This window comes from Panthera uncia, unplaced genomic scaffold (assembly GCF_023721935.1).
Source record: "Panthera uncia isolate 11264 unplaced genomic scaffold, Puncia_PCG_1.0 HiC_scaffold_1452, whole genome shotgun sequence".
NCBI lineage: Eukaryota > Metazoa > Chordata > Mammalia > Carnivora > Felidae > Panthera > Panthera uncia.
In genome coordinates this window covers 51,824-71,077 of record NW_026058088.1, presented here as the reverse complement: position 1 = coordinate 71,077, position 19,254 = coordinate 51,824, and the positions used below count along the sequence as shown (strand labels likewise).

At 49.7% G+C, this 19,254-nt stretch overlaps 1 protein-coding gene across 1 annotated transcript in view; it reads right to left on the bottom strand.

Annotated features, from left to right (window-relative positions):
* The window catches only part of LOC125917068 (WD repeat domain phosphoinositide-interacting protein 2), a 33,815-nt gene that overhangs the window by 1,810 nt on the left and 12,751 nt on the right, over positions 1-19,254 (bottom strand). Inside the window, exons 3-6 of the mRNA XM_049623327.1 lie at positions 5,954-6,123; positions 3,804-3,900; positions 3,060-3,157; positions 2,540-2,632 (exon numbers count right to left, since the gene is read on the bottom strand). Of these exons, the coding sequence (XP_049479284.1) occupies positions 2,540-2,632; positions 3,060-3,157; positions 3,804-3,900; positions 5,954-6,123 (458 nt within the window). The remainder of the gene's footprint in view (positions 1-2,539; positions 2,633-3,059; positions 3,158-3,803; positions 3,901-5,953; positions 6,124-19,254) is intronic.

Below are 19,254 nucleotides of genomic sequence, written 5' to 3'. Positions count from 1 at the left end.
CCCCCGGACAGCCTCTCTTGCTGCTTCAGGTTGAGTTACCGATCAAGGGAACCACTGGCTGGAAATGTTACTTAATGGCCTAAAAACGAGTAAGTCCCAACTTATACGTGGTAGGACCAACGCTAAGAAAACCCACATGACTCAGGCAAAGGAGCGTATGAACGAGCAGTGTGCGGCCCTACTTTCCCGTGTGGGGATGAGCCATGTTCTCAAGATGCCAGTTTCCTGCCGCTGCCCTGGAGAACCGGGACGTGTGCCTGGAAGGACAGGACTTGAACATCTGAGAGAGTAAGACAGAACAGCCAAGAGAGTGAGCACGAGTAGTGCTTTTGACATCCAGATGTTAAAAGAATACTGACAAGCTACGGTCATAAGACACACACGGAAGAGACTCCCAGGAAAACCTGAAAACAGGTAGTATCTCAAATGTGCGGGGGCAGGAAGAATTACTCAGAGGGTCACCTGACGCCAAATGCGTTTTGGAAGGTTCAAACTCTTTAGTGTGAAAACCATCCTATGATATCTGATGTGTTTATAAATAGTAAAAATAAATAAATAAATAAATAAATAAATAAATAAGCTATAAGCAACCTAATTACAGAACACCAGGAATCGTTTCCTTCTGGAAAACGTTCTTTAAATATAGTGATTCTCTCTGGATAAAAAGATACCAAATGAGTTTGCAATTCTTGAGACTTGAAAAGGAGAAAACAGCACACTCATCTACAACAACAACCACAGCAAAGGTTTTGTCCTCTGTAGTCTAAATTTTCGGATGGAGGAATTTATTTTAATGGCATACCTATCGTGTACTACTACTTAACGGTGAGCTGGTAAGGAGCCTCGCTGTGCCCACTGAACGCAGGATCGAGCATATAGCCGGACACGGCCCAGCGCCCCGCAGGACGGGATGCCGCCAAGGGCTGACCCCACGCACCAAGAGTATTCGGGCTAAAAGCAAATCAGAAGATTGCTCTTCATTGTCCACAAAGCTCCAGTTCTGTTTTTACCGGCCTTGAGGCTCCACAAGATGCTTTAGGGTGCTTCTCTGACCTGATGAGAACTACGGAGACGAGACTTTATTACCCAAGGGGTGACAGAAGCTCACCGCCACTGCCCTAGAAGCGAACAAGGCGACGACGCAATCGTCCAGTGGTGTTAAAAAGCAAAGCCACAGGGGCGCCTGGGTGGCGCAGTCGGTTAAGCGTCCGACTTCAGCCAGGTCACGATCTCGCGGTCTGTGAGTTCGAGCCCCGCGTCAGGCTCTGGGCTGATGGCTCGGAGCCTGGAGCCTGTTTCCGATTCTGTGTCTCCCTCTCTCTCTGCCCCTCCCCCGTTCATGTCCTGCCCCCCTCTCTGCCCAAAAAAAAAAATTTAAAAAAAAAAAAAAAAAAAAGCAAAGCCAGGCTTGGAGTCCAAACCTCTGCTGCCACAGCTTGGTGACCCCGAGCAAATGATTAATCTCTCTGAACCCTCAATATGAAATGAGAACACGTGTACCTTGCTGGGGGATGGGATGGGGTCATGAACATAAAAGACCCGTGTCCTTGGCGACTAAGGGAGCCACACATGGCAGCGCTGTTGTTACTGAGACTGGGGGACCCTTGCGGCGGAGTTCAAGCGGACTTTTCTCAAATCTTACGTGGTTGGCTGGCTCAAGGGGAGAGGAGACAGGAGGCAAGCTACCTAGGCTGTCGGTGAGCAAGCATCAAAGCACAGCTGGGCAGCAGGGAACCGCACAGAAGAAGCCGGAACAGGGGAGAACGGGATTAAGGAGACCAGAGGAGCTGCAAAGGAACAAGACGTAGCAGCCAAGCTGGGAAGACAGCGACGCCCCTCTGATGTCAAGAAGGCAGGGGGGGAGAGGCCCAAGCGGAAGGGAGTCGCCCTGTGCGGTGTGGGGAGAACCTTACAACAACCACATCCTTTGAACCCAGAAAGTCTGCTCATTGGAATCTCTTAAGTGAACCGAGAGGCACAAAAAAGATCTGTATGTAAGCCAAACACACTATTATCTATATTCCAAATGTGATCATTCCAATCTAAACAGTAGGAAGAACATAAACGTCCCCACAGGGTGACGTCTCGGTAAAGCACAACCAAGTGCCGTACAGCCGTTAGAAGGGTTTTTAACTCTGCGAAATACGACACACGCAGGGCGAAAGAGGATGTAGGTGATACATTCGGCACGGTCACTGTCTTGTTAAGTGAGCAGACACAGAAGGAAAGGAGAGCGTGCACCAAAATGTGTTCAGACCCACCCTGGGCGGAACCGCGTCCGCTCCTCACTGCCATTCGAGTTCCCTGGCACCGCGCCCGCCAGCGCCGTCTCAGAGGAGGACGTGGGGCGTGTTGCCCCCACACTCCCACCGCAGTCCGGGCGGCTCGTCCCACGGCCGCCATGGGGGCCGCTCTCCGTGCTGGTCTGGGAGCCGGTCGACCCAGAAACCCATCTGGTCGCTCGACTGTGTGAGCGGAACCGAGAAAGTGTGCCAAAGCCCCCAGACCGGGTTCCCGTCGGGCCACGCGGCAGACGTACCTTCTCCGAGGCGGTGGCCAGCTTGGTTCCACTGGCGTCGAATGCCAGCGCCGCCAAAGGACTGTCGTGAGCCGGGATCATGTTCGCAGCTCTCTGGAAGGCAAGACCGACGTGCCGTGGCCGCCGCGCGGCGAGGCCACACTCCCCGCCGCCCCCGTCACGAGGCTGAAGCGCTGACTGGCTGGGCCTCCGACACCACGCCAGCTGACACCAAGGCCACGTCCACCTGATTTACTGGGGGTGGGGCCCGAGGCAAGGCTGCTCCAAGCGGGCCGTCCGCGAAGTGGCTACAGTTCCCTCCAGCCCTTCCAGCGGCCAGTCTGCCCAAGCTCAGCACTGCGGGCGTGACCACGGGGATCCATCTGCAGGGAGAGGTCACCCGGACCCGCTGTGCCCCCAGGAAGGCGGCAGTGAAACCGCAGGGCCGAGCCACAGAAATGAGGAGGCTGAAGGCTCCCCGGCACCCGGTTCGGGGACGAGGACGTTCAAGCGAGTGACCCCAGCACAAAAGGAGCCTCACCAAGTTGATGGTGTCGAAGACCTGCACCTCTCCGATGGTCGCACTGCCCGGGTACGCCAAGTAACAGTTGTCGTTGTTTATCGACAACGCACACAGGCCTGTGGTAACACACGGAGGCCCAGGAGAGTTAGGACGAGAGGGTTTTCTGTTCCGCTGTTAGACAGAAGCTGGCATTTACGTAACAAAGAACGCAGACAGCAAAGGGGACCCTGAGCCAGCCCTGGCGGCTGCCGAGCGGGCTTGCTTCTAGCGCCACAGCCCCAACCACCTCCTTCAGTGACAAGATTATGAAAACAGACTGAAGGCCTTTGCTTGAAACCGATCAGTAACCTCAGAACTGGAAGCCGACGAAACCAATGGTTTACGTGGTCACAAGCCCAGCAGCAGAGGGAAAGCAGCTTGGTTTAAGATCACTACTTTCCAAAGCGGTCTATCTGGGTAGAAGCTATATGGACAAAATGGCTAATCTTTAAAAGGCAGAACCAAGGGCACTTGGGTGGCTCAGCCGGTTGGGCGTCTGACTCTTGATTTCAGCTCAGGTCGTGATCCCAGGGTTGTGGGATCAAGTCCCGCACGGGACTCAGCACTGAGCGTGGAGCCGGCTTAGGAGTCTCTCCCTCTTTTCCTCTGCCCACCACCCGCACCCCCTCCCCCCAACGTGCACACACACTCTCTCTAAAATAAAATCAAAATAAGTGAGAGGCAGAATCAGGCAATGACACTTTCTTCCCGCAACTCGTTTACCTGCAGGGTTCGGAGGGGTCTCCCTGATTGTGTGCAGTACCTTCATGTCCCGGATGTTGTGTATGTAGAGAGATTCCTCCAGGCACACTATCAGCCGCTAGGGAAGGGACGCAACAGAAAACCAAAAATAAAGACACAACACAATGCTTGCTCCCCAGTCTTAACCGCCTCCTGGATACGGAGGCTCCCTGTTCCTTCCGGAACACCAGGCGGACTGGACGCTCGCGGCACAGAGGACGTTGGCCGTGACCGGGCGGCTTTGTTCCTCATTTACCACTCGTGTGACGTCCAAAGCCAGCAGTGCCTGCTCCCGTGACCATTTCTGCCGACTGTACCGGGACCTCTAACCGTGAGATTTAATTCACTATTACAGACACTGGTGAACTACAGCTAAGAAGAGTTCATTTTGTGTTTTTGGTTTGTTTTTGTTTGGCTCACTCCTCCCCTCGTGAAAAGCAGAGCAGGTGCCTTGGACAGGTCTGGGAAAGGTCAGCTGCTTTCAAAAACCCATGCTGGGGGCGCCTGGATGGCTCAGTCAGTTGAGCGGCCAACACTTGATTTTGGAACAGGTCGTGGATCAAGCCCCGTGTCAGGCTCTGTGCCGAGCATGGAGCCTGCGTGAGATTCTCTCTCCATCCCCCCTTTTGCCCCCTTCCCCGGCTCGTGCGTGTGCACATGTTCTCTTAAAAAAAAAAAAAAAAAAAAAAACCAGAAATAAAGCATGAATAAATGAATAAAGCATGGCAAAACGAGAATAAAAGCCTAGGGTTCCGTTTTTTTTTTTTTTTTTTTTTTTTTAACGTTTGCGAGATGAGGAGCAAGAGTGAGTGAGCGAGAGAGAGAAAGAGAGAGAGAGCACACTCGTATGGGAGGGACAGAGAGAGAGGGAGACACAGAGAATCCCAAGCAGGTTCCATGCTGCCAGCAAAGAGCCCGACACGGGGCTCAAAGTGACGAACCGTGAGATTATGACCTGAGTTGTAATCAAGAGTTGCTTAACTAAGTGAGCCACCCAGGTGCCATATCTATCGATCTATCTGGAGCAGGGGTGGGGGCGGAGGGCAGGGATAGAGACACAGAGGGAATTCCAAGCAGGCTCCGCCCTGTCAGTGCAGAGCCCCACACTGGGCTCCATCCCTTGAGATCAAGACTTGAGCAGAAACCAAGACTTGGAGGCTTAACCGACTGAGCCACTCAGGTGCCCCAAAAGCCTAGGGGTTTTTAAAAGTACGAAAACTCACTGTGCGCTCTCATTATTTTGCAGGTGCAGTTCACACCCCGCTCTGAGGAGAATGACTGCTTGCAGCTGATGCGCCAAGGGACGATTCACACAAGGAAGACGGCCCGGCTCGCACAGCAGCTGGTGCGTGCACGGACACTTGTATGTTTTAGGTTCAAAAGCGTTCAACAGGTCACGCCTTACAACCCCCCCCCCCCGCTCTGACCCACTTCCGCAGATCACAGCCCCCCTCCCAGTCTGAATCGCACCAGCGCGCCCCTGGTGCAACCACTCCACCCGGTCGGACGCCGCAGACCCCGGCGCGGCGACGTGCGCTCTGCACCGGGCAACGTCGACAGCTTTCCCTGCGAGGAATACGTGGTTGTCGCGGAAAAGCTGACGGATCTTCAGGACGGTGCTGCGTTTCGTAGGGAAGCGAAAGCCATGAGGTGGTCTCACGAAACAAGCTCCGGTGCCAGCCGCCGAGCGCATACTCTGGGCCAGATGTTTTTGGGAGTGTGGGGAAGACAGGAAGTTTAAAAGAGAAAAAAGAAGAAAAAAGGAAAAGACGCCCACAGATGTATTTTTTAAGTAGCATCCGTGAAAGTGAAAGGAGGGACGAAAACCCTGACGCCACTCGATGGCCGAGTGCGCATTCAGGGGAGCGCTAGGCTTGTGTCCTGACGAGAGTAGAAGTTCACCCGGCGGAGCCCGAGAACGTGCGCGGGGACGGTGTGCTCGGAGCAGAACCGGCGAGGAGACGGGGCTGCATCGGGGAGGCGGCCCGGGGCGAGCAGGACCAGGGCCCGGGGCTGGGGCCCAGGAGCGCCAGCCCTCCCAGGCCCCGGGGGAGACCGGGTGGCGGCAGGGCCGGCTGGAAGCTGCGCGGGAGCGGCGGGGCGCCCGGCGGCCCGGGCGCGGTGTCGCTCACCTGCCTGTTGAGTTTCACGGCCAGTATGGTGTTCGAGTAGCTGTAGTTGCAGATCTCGGTGCCTTTCTTGAAGTGGCAAACTTTCAGCTTCCTCGGGGCTTTGAGGCTAACGATGGCCACCAGGCTGCTGGAGAACAATCTTTCTACGATGCACACATCTTCGGTGTCAGCTGAAAGTACAAAACACACACGCGTACGTATTGGTCGCGACGGGCGCGGTCTGCTCACACACGCGGATGCACGTCGAGGCGCACACGCACGACCAGTGGAGCACCGCGGGCTCACAACGGTGGTCGTGTGGCGACGGGACGGGACCGCGGGGACGGTCCCAGAACACGGCGGAGTGGGAAGATGAGCTCGGGGACAGACTACCCCCCCGGGTCCGCCCCCTTCCCCCCAGGGGGCCCTTCTCGCTCCTCTCTCACACCATCCTGCTCACTCCCGCCCCACGGCGGCTCACGGCCGGCTCCCCGGGCACACCCCGGACACACCCCGGAACGTGAGCTCCCATGAGGACAGAGGCTTCACGTCCCCACTCGCAGCTGTGGTCCTGGAACTTCGCCACCAGTGCCTGACAGGCGATGGGCCCCGAATAACCGACCTCTAGAGGACTCGATCTTTCTCAGTCTCATCTCCTCACACGTGGGCTGGGGACCACGGCTCCTCCGTGGAACTGTCGGGGGGCAGGGGGCCTGCAGGTACCGGCCCGCAGCCGGCGCTCTACACCGTTACCTGCCTGCGCCCACTTCAAGTGGGGACACCCCCCACCCACAAGGTGATGTTAGAAGTAAGCGCACACGTCCTGCACAGAAAGCAGCAGATGCAACGGACGCTCCACAGATACTACCTCACACCCACCCCATCTCCGCTAATGCCCACATGGACCCCAGTCTCTATTTCTGCGCTTGTTTTCTTAGTAAATCCCCGGGTCGGTTCAGATCTAGGAGCAACGAGAATCCTGGACCGTAGAAAAATCACAGAAGCAGCAATCCCCACTATTTCCACGGGCGGCCTGTCTGTGTCTGTCGGGATGCGGCTGCGGCGGGTGCTTCGAGCTTGTACCCGTCCATCGAGCCAGCAGCGACCCGGGACCTACCTCTCTGGACCTGAGCGGGGCACCCAGAACAGAGATAACCTGACAGGCGCGGCCCGGGGGACCCGGAAGTCCTGGCTATCTGAAACCTCAGCGATGTTTCCACTGTAACGAAGATGCCCTTAGGCGAAAATTCACACAGAACACAAAATACAAAGTTACCCGAAAGGACTCCTCTCCATTAGCTCTGACGCTGGATTTAAATGGTGTAACAAAGGCACACTTAAGTTTAGAAACCCAACTACTAGAAAAAATGAAAGAATAAGTTCCAAGGGCCCCTTTATGAAGACACACTATTTCCAGGAAAGCGCTTGGAATCAATCATTTCCATACGGATGCGACGGCCCAACGTGCTCAGCACGACCAGGTGCTAACAGACCCGGCGGCGGCCAGAGCCACGTGTGTGCAAAGTGACGTCGTACATGCCTGTGGGGGGAACTACAGGCTCTTATGACTTAGAATAGAATAGGCAGTGGAATCAAGTGCCTGATTCGCAGTCCCTTTTACCCAGAACATCACTTCTTTCCCACAGCAGCGGGCTAACCTTTATGCAAACAGAGCAGGGGTCCGTCCGCAGCTCGGAGAAGCTGCCGATCCCATCCAGGACCCGACTCTCAAGTGGAGGGCAGAATCAAGAGAGGCCGCGCGGCCGCGCAGGCAGGACGGGCGTGGGGTGTCTGTACCGACGGACGCGGCCTGGCACACGGCGAGGGCTCAGTCACCAGGCCGACCAAACTCAGACGAGACCCATCCGAAGCCAGAATGTGATCGTGTGCAGCAAGAACTTCCTTCAGGGCCCAACACTTGAGTTCTCTGAGCAGCCCCTTCCCTCTGGAAATTGGCGGGGACGCTGCGTTAGGACCACAAGCCTGCTTGGTGAGCAGACGGTCCGCTGGGCCAGGAGGATCTGGGAGGGCGCCTGGCGCCACACTTGCTGTGCAACGTGTTCCGGCCCGGGGGCCAAGGGTGCTCCCTCCATCACTGTCCAACGTCTCCCTCTCCAGGCTCCCCCCACCAGTTTCCCTGCTCCTTCTTCGGGATTCAGGGACTGTCTGGGGCGCATCTAATTGCGTTCTCTACTTCTCCCTTTGGCGGTTATCACGTTACCACTGGCCATCTGGTGGTGTCCCCCGCCAGCTCGGGCAGTACCCCCAGGTCTGGCACCGCCCGGCACAAGTGCAGCCGGTTTTACATTTGTTGGATGATTGAAAATAGGCCTAGGATTAGATTTTGGGTTGTTTCTCAAACCTTTCAAAACACCACCAAACAAAACACAAAAATCTCTCGAATTGGGTCATATCTAAAAAATGGGCTAATCTTACCCGTGACATCTGCTTCAGTGGTGAAGTGGTCCACCCCCAAGAGCTACATCTAAGGGCCAAAACTCCTTGGTAATGTCCAAGCGCATTCACGCTAACCTAAGCACAGGGCGAGCGCTCCCCCGCAGTACGTACCGGGGGTGGATGCCAGGGACCGGGAGAGGCAGGCCCCTCAGGAAAATCAGACTGTAGTCTCGATTCTGTTGTTTACTAGTTACAAGACCTGGTACGCATTTCTTCCATGATGAAGTTAAAAGCTGGAGCCTCAGCTTTATTAATTGTAGGACAGGGAAATAGTGAAGAGAAGTTGGCATACGCAATACCGACTTCTTATTAAACAAGTAAATATTGAGGCACCTGGGAGGCTCAGTCAGTTAAGCGTCCGACTCTAGATTGCAGCTCAGGTCATGATCCCAGGGTTGTGGGATCGAGCCCCGTGTCGGGCGGGCTCTGCGCTGAGCCTGGATGGAGCCTGCTTGGGATTCTCTCTCTCTCCCCCTCTCCCTCTGCCCCTCCCCTTGCTTGTGCACTCTTTCTCTTTAAGATGAAACAAACAAAAAAACCCCACAAAACTTACTATTAACTTACTATTATTCTGTGTTTGTAAATTTGCCTGGTTGCTCGAGTTTCTGCGTCACCACCCCCCCCGCCAAATGAATACTCGTGGTCCCTGCACAGCCATCCTAGACATGCACAGAGGGGCCAGAAAACGTGGACGTGACTGACCCAACACCCCCAGTGGAGGCTGGACGAGGTGACACGCTGCCTTCTTGTTTTCAGCTCATTCTGTGAACCACTGTCCTTCTCATGGTCTATGTTCTCGTATTTTGTGCTTTTGGTTGGTGATGTCACTGTTTAAAATGGTCCCCAACCACAGTGCTGGCTGGTGCTCCCAAGGGCAAGGAGACTGTGATTGCCTTCCGGAGAATCACGTTTGTCAGATAAGCTTTGTTTAGCATGACTTACAGTGTTGTTTGTTGTGAGTTCACTGTTGACAAATCAACAATACGTATTAAGGTAAGATGCCTTTAAACAGAACCTCCCATAAAACAAGATCGTGTGTTCATTAGCTGATGACAACATGGTGACCAGAGCCGCACGGGAGCCTAGCCCCGGGAGTGATCGTTGGATATTCACGGCGTATTTCCAGAACATGACCACAATGGGAACTGACTGTACTTCCCTTCGAAGAATGGATTTTCACTCCTGTCTGACACAACCTTACTGACTTCACCCATTCCACACACACGATGAGATGCGGGCCACGAGCTGTCCAAGGCCCCGAGGACGGAGCAGGGAACAGGAGCAGGCAGCACCCCACGTGGCGCGGAGGCCGAGGAGAGGCAGGCCCAGGGCCCAGGGCCCAGGGCCCCGGGCGGCACGGAGACAGCTGAAAGTCAGGCAGAGGAAGAGAGCCAGTGAAGGAGACCGAGTAAGAGACAGTGAAGGAGACCGAGTGGCAGCGGCCGTACGACCCAGGGGACGAGGCTGCAGGAAAGCGGCAGCAACCGCGGCCGGCCGGCGCTACCAGAGGCGGAGGTGAAATGAGAAGTAGTCACTCGCTCTGGGCCCAGGGATGCTATTTGGTGATCTTGACCGATTTTGATGGGGAAGTGGAGGCAGCAGGAAACGTGGGAGGGAGGGAGGAGGCGGAGGGGCGCGGGGAGGACAGTGGCTGCAGGCTTACCCGCAGGGGCCTAGCGGTCAGGCCACGCCCCTGTTTTGAAATAAAGGAGCCACGGGATCTATTAACAGAGAGACTGAGGACGCAGTCAAGCCAGGATAAACGGAGGAAAGAACTACTTAAAACCTGGAAGGTGGACCGTGACAGAAGAAAGGTCATACAAGACAGACCCAGAGCTAACACCACACTCAAAGGTCAAAAACTGAAAGCTTTTTCCTCCAAGTTCAGGAACGAGACAGCAATGTCCTTTCTCACCACTTTTCTTCAACAGGGCGCTGGAAGTCCCAGCCACGGCCACAGGAAAGAAGAAAGAAAAGGAAGCAAGAATATCCGATGGAGGAAAAGAGCCTCTTCGATAAACGTGTCGGGAGAACTGGACGGCAACATGTGAAAGAATGAAACTGGACCAAGTCCTCACACCATACACAAAAATAAACTCGAAACAGATCAAAGATCGAAATGTGAGACCTGAAACCATAAAGCTCCTTAAAGAAAACACAAGCAGCGAGCTCTTCTGACCTCAACTTTGGCAACGTGTTTCTACACGTGTCTCCTCAGGGAAGCAAGACAAAAGCACAAATAAACTACTGGAACTGCACCGAAATAAAAAGCTTCTGCGTGGCAAAGGACATCATCAACAATATGAAACGGCAACCTACTGAATGGGGGAAGATATTGGCAAATGAGATACCCGATAACAAGTTAATATCCAAAATATGTATAAATGAAAAAACTCAGCTAAACACCAAAAAACCCCAATAATCTGATTTTTAAATGGGCAAAGGACCTGAATAAACATATTTCCAAAGAAGGCAGACAGATGGCCAACAGACACATGAAAAGATGCTCGACATCACTCATCATCAGGGCAATCCAAATTAAAACCACAAGGAGATATCCTCTCACACGAGTCAGAATGGCTAGTACCAAAAAGAAGTAACAAATGTTGTCCAGGCTGCGGAGGAAAGGGAACCCTGGGGCACTGGTGGTGGGAGTGGAAACTGGTACAGCCATTTGGAAAACAGTATGGAGGCTCCTCACAAAATTAAAAATGGAAATACCATCCGATCCAGGAATCCCACTACTGGCTATTTACCCAAAGAAAATGAAGACACTACTTTGAAAAGATGCACGCATCCCTAGGCTTACTGCAGCACTGTTTACAAAAGCCAAGATATGGAAGCAATCCAAGCGTCCGTTGATGAATGAATGGATGGATAAACAAGACGTGTACACACGTATGTACATATGTACACACACACACACACACACACAGAGGAATATTATTCAGCAGTGAAAAAAAGAATGAGATCTTGCCATTTGCAACAACATGGATGCACCTAGAAAGTTTTGTCCTAAATGAACTAAAGACAGAGAAATATGAATACCACGGGGTTCCAGTTCCTATGTGGAATCTAAAAGAAACACACACAGAAACAGACTCCTAAGTACAGGGAACAAAGTGGTGGCCGACAAAGGGGAGAGAGGTGGGAGGATGGGCAAAGGTGGGTGGAGGGGAGTAGGAGGCACCGGCTACTAGTTGTGGCGCGAGTAAGTCACGAGGATGGAAGGAACAGCACGGCGAACGTAGTCCGTGGTGCTGCCGCAGCACCGTGTGGTGGCAGATGGCAGCCACGCTTGCGGTGAGCACAGCATCATGCAGAGGTGCTGAATCCCTAGGTTTTACGCCTGCAACGAACGTAACGTTGTGTCAACTCTATTTCAACTGGAAAAAAAAAGGTAGGTCAGGAGATAGATAAAAACAAAGATACGCAGGTACAAATCATTGCCGTGCTAGCAGCATTTCCCAGTTTGGAGAGAAAAGTCTGTCCTGGTTGTCCAGGAGACTGCCTACTGACACAATCTCCCTGGGATCTGTTAAGAGCTCCGCTGGCCTTGTGCAGAGCAACGGTACTCATGGGATTCTAACACAAGGGGTCCTCATGCCTCTCCATGTGACCAAGTGTTTTCTGAAGGCCTTAGGAAAGGGGAAGGGAAGACACATCCAAACTGGAAAGGAAGAAGTAAAATTGTCACTCTTTGCAGATGACATGATACTGTGAATGGAAAAACCTGAAGACTCCACCAAACCACTATTGGAACTTACAAGCGAACTCCGGAGTCATAGGAGACAAAATGAACATACGGAAATCAGTTATGTTTTATACACTAATATTGAGCTATCAGAAAAAGAAATTAAGAAAACAATCCCGTTTACGATTGCATCAAAGACTATCAAAATACCTAGGATTTTTTTTTTTTTTTTTTTTTTTTTTACACAGAGAGTGAGAGAGCATGAGCAGGGAAGGGGGCACAGGGAGAGAGAGAGAGAGAGAGAGAGAGAGAGAGAGAGAATATTAAGCTGAGTGTGGAGCCTGACGCAGGGCTCGATCCCACGACCCCTGGGATCGTGAATTAACTAGGAATAAATTTATCCGACATGGTGAAAGAACTGTACTCTGAAAACTGTAATGATGAGAGAAATCGGAGAAGACACAAATAAGTGGCAAGATATTCCATGTTCACAGATTGGAAGAATTAATATTGTTAAAAGGTCCATACTATCTAATGCAATCCAGAGTGTCAACATAATCCCTGTCAAAATATCAATGGCATTTTTCACAAAACTAAAGAATCCTAAAATTTGAACAGAACCACAAAAGATTCTGCATGGCCAAAGCAATCTTCAGAAAGGACAAGTAGGCTGGAATTATGCTCTCTGATTTCGAACTAGACTACAAGACTACAGGAAAACATTATGACACTGGCACGAAAACAGACACACAGATCAATAGAACAGACCCTGAGAAAAATCTCATGCATGTACGGTCAACTGATCTATGACAAAGGAGGCAAGATATACAGTGGGGAAATGACAGTCTCTCCAATAAATGGTGCTGGGAAAAGTGGACAGATACATGCAAAAGAATGAAACTGGATCACTTTCTCACACCATACAGGAAAGAATTAAAAATGGATTAAAGAATGTAACAGTGGAAACCATGAAACTCCTAGAAGACACCGCAGGCAGTAAACACGTTGACATAGGTTTCAGCAACATTTTCCCGGACCAGTCTCCTCGCGCGAGGGAAACAAAAGCCAAAATAAACACACGGGATTATAGCAAACTAAAATGCTTTTGCACAGCCAATGAAATCATTGACAAAATGAAAATGCTACTTACTAAATGGGAGAAGACATGTGTAAATCATATATCAGATAACGGGTCAATATCCAAAGTCTATTTAAAAAACTTACGTAACAACACCGAAAAACCAAATACCCCAATTAAAAAATGGGTAGAAGACTAGAACAGACATTTTTCCAAAGACATACAGATGGCCCACAGGCACACCAAGATGCTCAGCATTACTGATCAGTAGGGAAATCCAAATCAAAACACAGGGAGGTATCTGTCAGATTTACTATTAACAAAAACACAAAAAATAACAAAGCGTTGGCAAGGATGTGGAAAAAAGAGAACCTTCGTACACTGTTGGTGGGAATGTAAATCAGTGCAGCCACTCTGGAAAGTATGGCGGTTCTGCAAGAGATTAAAACAGGACTACCGTATGACCCAGCAATTCCAAGTGTGGATACTTCTCTTCAAACAAACAAACACACAAAAACAACCAAAAACACCAATCCACACAGACGTATGCACTCCTATGTTCACTGCAGCACTGTTTACAATAGCCAAGATCTGAAAGCAGCCTAAGTGTCCATCAATGGATGAAGGCATAAAGATGTGCATACACGCACGGACAGGGGAGTATTAGCCACAAAAACAAATGAAATCTTACCATCTGTGACACGAATGGACCTAGAGAATATCAGGCTAAATGAAATAGGTCAGAGAAAGACAAATACCATACGATTTCACTTGTACGTAGAATTAAAAAACAAAAACAAAAAACAGAACAAACAAAACAGAAACAGACTCACAGATACAGGAAACAAATTGATAGTTACCAGAGGGGGAAGGAGTGGGTGGGCAAAATAGGTGAAGGGGATTAAGAGGTACAAACTTCCAGTTACAAAATAAATAAGTCATGGGGATGTGACGTACAGCACAGGGAATACGGCCGGTAATACCGTAATAACTCTGCACGGTGACAGACGGCAAATGGACTTACCGTGGGGATCATTTCATAATGTATACAAATGCTGCCCCGCTATGATGTGCAGCTGAAGGTAATACGATATCGTATGTCAATTATACTTCAAAAAAAAACTGGCAGGGGCGCAAGGGTGGCTCATTGAGCATGTGACTTGGGCTCTGTCCCCACTCTGTCAGCGCAGAGCTCGTGTCAGATCCTCTGTTCCCCCCGACCCTCTCTGCACCTCCCCCACTCACATTCTCTCTCTCTCACAAACAAAGAAAACACGAAATAAACTTGGAAGGTGGTGAGATCCACTAAGAGGGCTGGTTTTAACAAGACGGGAATCCCTGCTTTGCCATTTGAACAGGCGGGAGATGGGAAGATGGGAGGGTTGCAGGCAGACAGACCATCAGCTGAAGGTCAGATGAGGGAAGTCCGTGCTCAAAGTACCGGTTTATCTTTGAAGCGTGAGCAGTGGTTAGGAGCTTTGAGGGCCATAGTGGTGGGAAGTTTAATGAGTGAAAACAGCCGGAAACCACCATCTCAGAGGGCAAGCAAACACAGTTATTAGAAAAATGCAGGACCATCAGTCTCCACCTGAGGCTGTGATAATAAATGCAAGTTCAACTAGTCAGAGGAAAAGTACATCAATTCAATAGATGCAGGAAAAGCGTGACAAAATTCAATGCTTATTCATGGTAAAAACTTAGAAACTTGAGACAAGGAAGAAACTTCTTCAATCAATAAAGGACATTTATGAAAAATCTACAGCCATACTTAATGGTGAAAATACTGAATTCTTCCTTTTAAACCTGGAAACAAGGCAAGAATGCCAATTCTCCTCACTTTGTACTAGAGATTTTACACATTGCAATAAGGCAAGAAAATGAAGGGGGAAAAAAAGGCAAAAGGACCAGAAAGACGTCAAACTATTTCTATTGCAATTATAAGGCATCTACAAAGCAACTATTAGAACTAATGAGTAAATTCAGCAAAGTCACGGGATACAAGGTTAAAATACAAAAGTCAACTGTATTTTTACAGACTAGCCCCAAACAAATGAAAAATGAAAAAAATCCATTTACAACATTGTCAAAACCCAAAATATGAGTAATAAATTTTAAAAAGATACATGACCTCCATGCTAAAACCCACAGAACATCACTAAGAGAAAAGATAAAGAAAATTAAGAAAATTAAAAATAAATGAAGATCTATATAAACGGAGAGCTACACCATGTTTATGGATTGGAATACTCGATATTAAGATACCAATTATCCTCAAATTGACCTCTAGGTCCAATGCAGTCCTAAGCATGATCCCAGGTGACTTTTTTGTAGACAATGACCAACTGACTTTAAACCAGAAAGGCAAACTATCTAGAATATGCAAGGCTACCTTGAAAAAGAACAAAGTTGAAGGCTTCCACTGTGGTACTTCAAAATTTTGTATATAAAGTTATAGTAAACCAAGCAGTGTTAGTGATACAAAGACTCACAAACAGATCAATGGGAGAGAATAAAGAGCAGAAAATAGATCCACACTTACAGGGCTGTTTTTAGGCACCAAAGCAATCCAATGAGGGAAGAAAAATCTTTTTGACAAATGGTGGAAGCTACAGGAATCCATCAGCGGGGTTAAAAAAAAAAAAAAAAAAAAAAAAGGAGCCTTCACTCACACCACACACCAAAATTAATGAGATGGACCATGGAACTAAACATAAAAGCTGAAACTATAAAGCTTTCATAGAAAATGTAGAAAATATGGAAAAACATCTTCATGACCTGATGGTAGCCAAAATTTGTTCAGAAAGGACAGAGAAAAAATCATAAATTAAAAAAAAAGAGGGTAAATCAGATCTTACCAAAATTCAGAATGTTTGCTCAAAAGATAAGACAAGCCATAGACAGAGAAAAAAAAAAATTCATAAAACGTGACAAAAAGTATCCAGAAATTTAAGAACTCTGACAACACAATAATGAAAAGACAAACAATGCAACTGAAAAGGGACAAAATATCTGAACACACATTTCACAAGAGATAAGCAAATGGCCAGAGTACCAGTTTGCCTCAGTCAGGTAAGCGTCTGACTCTTGATTTTGGCTCAGGTCATGATCTCACGGCTTCGTGAGTTCGAGCCCCGTGTCAGGCTCTGCACAGGCAGCGTGGAGCCTACTAGGGATTCTCTCTCCCTCTCTTTCTCTGCCCCTTCCCCACTTGTACAGTCTCTGTCTCTCAAACAATAAAGAAAAACAAACTTAAAAAAAAAAGATGCAAATGGCCAACAAGGGCATGCAAGTGCCCAACGTGATGAATTATCGGGAAAATTCAGATCAAAACCACAATGAGATCTCACATCACATCAGCATGGCTAAAGTGAAAAAAGACTAGTTAACACCAAATGGTGGTGAGGACGCAGAGCCACCAGACTCTCACACAGCACTGCGGGGGGGGGGGGGGGGGGGAGCAGCGGATACAAAATGGGACAGCCTCGTAGGAGAATCTGGTGGTTTCTCGTAAAACAAAACACTCTTTCCATCCCTAGATATTTAGTTAAGATAAATGAAAACGTACGTTCACAAAAGGATTTGTACAACAATGTCAGTAACGATTATATTCGTAATTAAAAACCGGGGAAATTGTGGATGTTCGTCAGTGAAACAATGGACAAATTCACGTATTTATATACTGGGCAACAGAGATGCGTTAACAGTATGGATAAACCCCAGGAACATGACGCCGAGTATAAGAAACCTTAGCGAAAGCACGTGCAGCGTTCCCACAATGTCTGTTCTATTACAGGCAAGTCTAATGTATAGCAGAAAACCCAGAACACCGCTCGCCTCTCAGAGGGTGAAAGGGAGTTGGAATGGATCGGAGGGAGGAGGTAGAGTAAGAGGGAACTTTCCGGAGTGATGGTAAACCTTGATCGGAGATGTCTGATTTGTCAAAACACAGAATGTTTACTTTAGATTTATACATTCCACTGTACGTAAATATTATCTCAGAATAAAAGAACAAAAACAGTGAACTCTAGTTAGTAACATCCATGCTTAAGTATTTAAGCAAGTACATACTGATGCCTGAAACGTGCCTTGAAATGCACACAAGTAAGGTGGATCGAGGGCTAGATGTGTGACAGCATGAACACAGTACAGTGTTAACAACAGACTCCCAAGCAGTGTATGTACACGTGCAGCTGTCAAATACTTTCAACTTGTCTGTGTTTGAAAATTTCCATTAACAAATGGTGGGAAGCAGACATGGTACGTTGTGCGTTCGCCTAAATGCAAGAGCAGGAAAGTGAGCGGCTAGTGCGCTGGGGTGTTTGCTTATTTCTTCCATCAACTACAAGCTTGGAACTTTTTGGGAATTTTAAGAAAAAAATGCAGGTATGATTTTAGAATTTTTTTGGTGGTGGGAGGCCATAAAGCTATTTTAAAGAAGAACAATTTTAGGTCCATTTATTTATTTTTGAGAGGGATAGGGATGAGCAGAGAGGTAGCCGGAGAATCCCAAGCAGGCTCCATGCTCTCAGCCCAGAGCCGGACACGGGGCTTGAACTCATGAACTGCAAGATCGTGACCGGAGCTGAAGCTGGATGTTAAACGGACTGAACCACCCAGGTGCCCCAGTACTATCTTTTTTAAGGGCAACTTGGCAATATCTACCCACTTAAAAATGTTCTTCTGTTGAGTCTGTCTTCCCGACTCCAGGAATTTACCTTATACCCCAACTCACAAGTGCAACAAAGATGCTCACTCAGCAATTCCACTCCTACAGGTAACCATCTACTCAAGAGAAATGAAAACCTACGTCCACACAACCTGCACACCAATGAACGCAACAGCACTATTTACAACAGACAAAAGTAGGAGCGACCCAAGTGTCCACCCACAAAACACGGCGGAGCCACGTAAGGGAATACTATCGAGCAATAAAAAGAAATGAAGTGTTGGCACGCTCTCCCGCACGGATGAACTCCGCAAACGTTCTAAGTGAAAGAAGCCAGTGGCATCCGATTCCATTTATCTGAACTGTCCAGACCTGCCGACGTGCAGAGGCAGAGAGTAGATTAGCGCTTGCCCAGGGCTGAGGCGGGTGGAGGGAAACGGGCAGTGACTGCTAATGGACTCAGGGTTTCTTTTGGGGATAAAAATGCTTTAAAATTAGATTATGGCAGGTTGTCCACCTTAGCAAATATACGAAACTCCACTGACTTGTACACTGGAAACCAGTGATTTGTATGGCATATAAATTACATCTCCAAAAAGCTGTTAAGCCACACAGACTACTGGCGAACTGGCATCCTAAGATGTTAAGAGCCGACGTAAGACGTGTAGGGCATCAGGGACGGAGGGTGGACACCAGTTGTCAGGCGGAGCCTCTGAGGAGGGGGGTCTCCTGGGAGACCCCGGCGCCCCGAATCCTGCCACGCTCACGCGGGCCTCGAGGTCTCTCAAACCACCGGCTCACATACGAACTACTGGGTTTTCTGGGGGAAACCGCCGCAACTCATCAGACTAGCAAAGGAGCCAGGAACTAGGAAACGGCCGAGGCCCCGCGTGCAGGGCCGACGCACCAGGTCACCCCGCAGCTAACGCGTGTCTGGCACCACAGAGGAAGCGGCAACACCCCCAAAGGATCCGGTTCAGGGTCAGAGTTCCTTTACGTCCGTGGCACCGAGGGCCTGCATCTTGTCGGGAACGCAGCCACCGGTCTTCACGGACTATCGGGTGGTTTGGGTCTGTTAATTTTCTACTGTGCGGTTTCAAGAAGCTCTCTGCCATTTTCACATGACACCACACTCCCTAGAGCACGTTTAAACGCGGAAAGATGCTCAGAGCGCACGTGCCCAGCGCGGTCACCTCCCGGCAAACTCAAGTCCACACAGCTCGGCCCTCCACGAAACCAGGGTGCGCACGCGTAGGGCCGGTTACAGGGCGCTGCAACTGAATGAAAAGCAAGAGAAACAAGGCCAAACGAGGCTGAACATTTGTAATTATTGGAGGTGGCCTGTTAAGGAGACAATGGCACCGATGAGCACTCGAGCCACCACTAAGAAAGTGTGAACTCGAGGCCCTCAAGGGTCACGGAAAGCT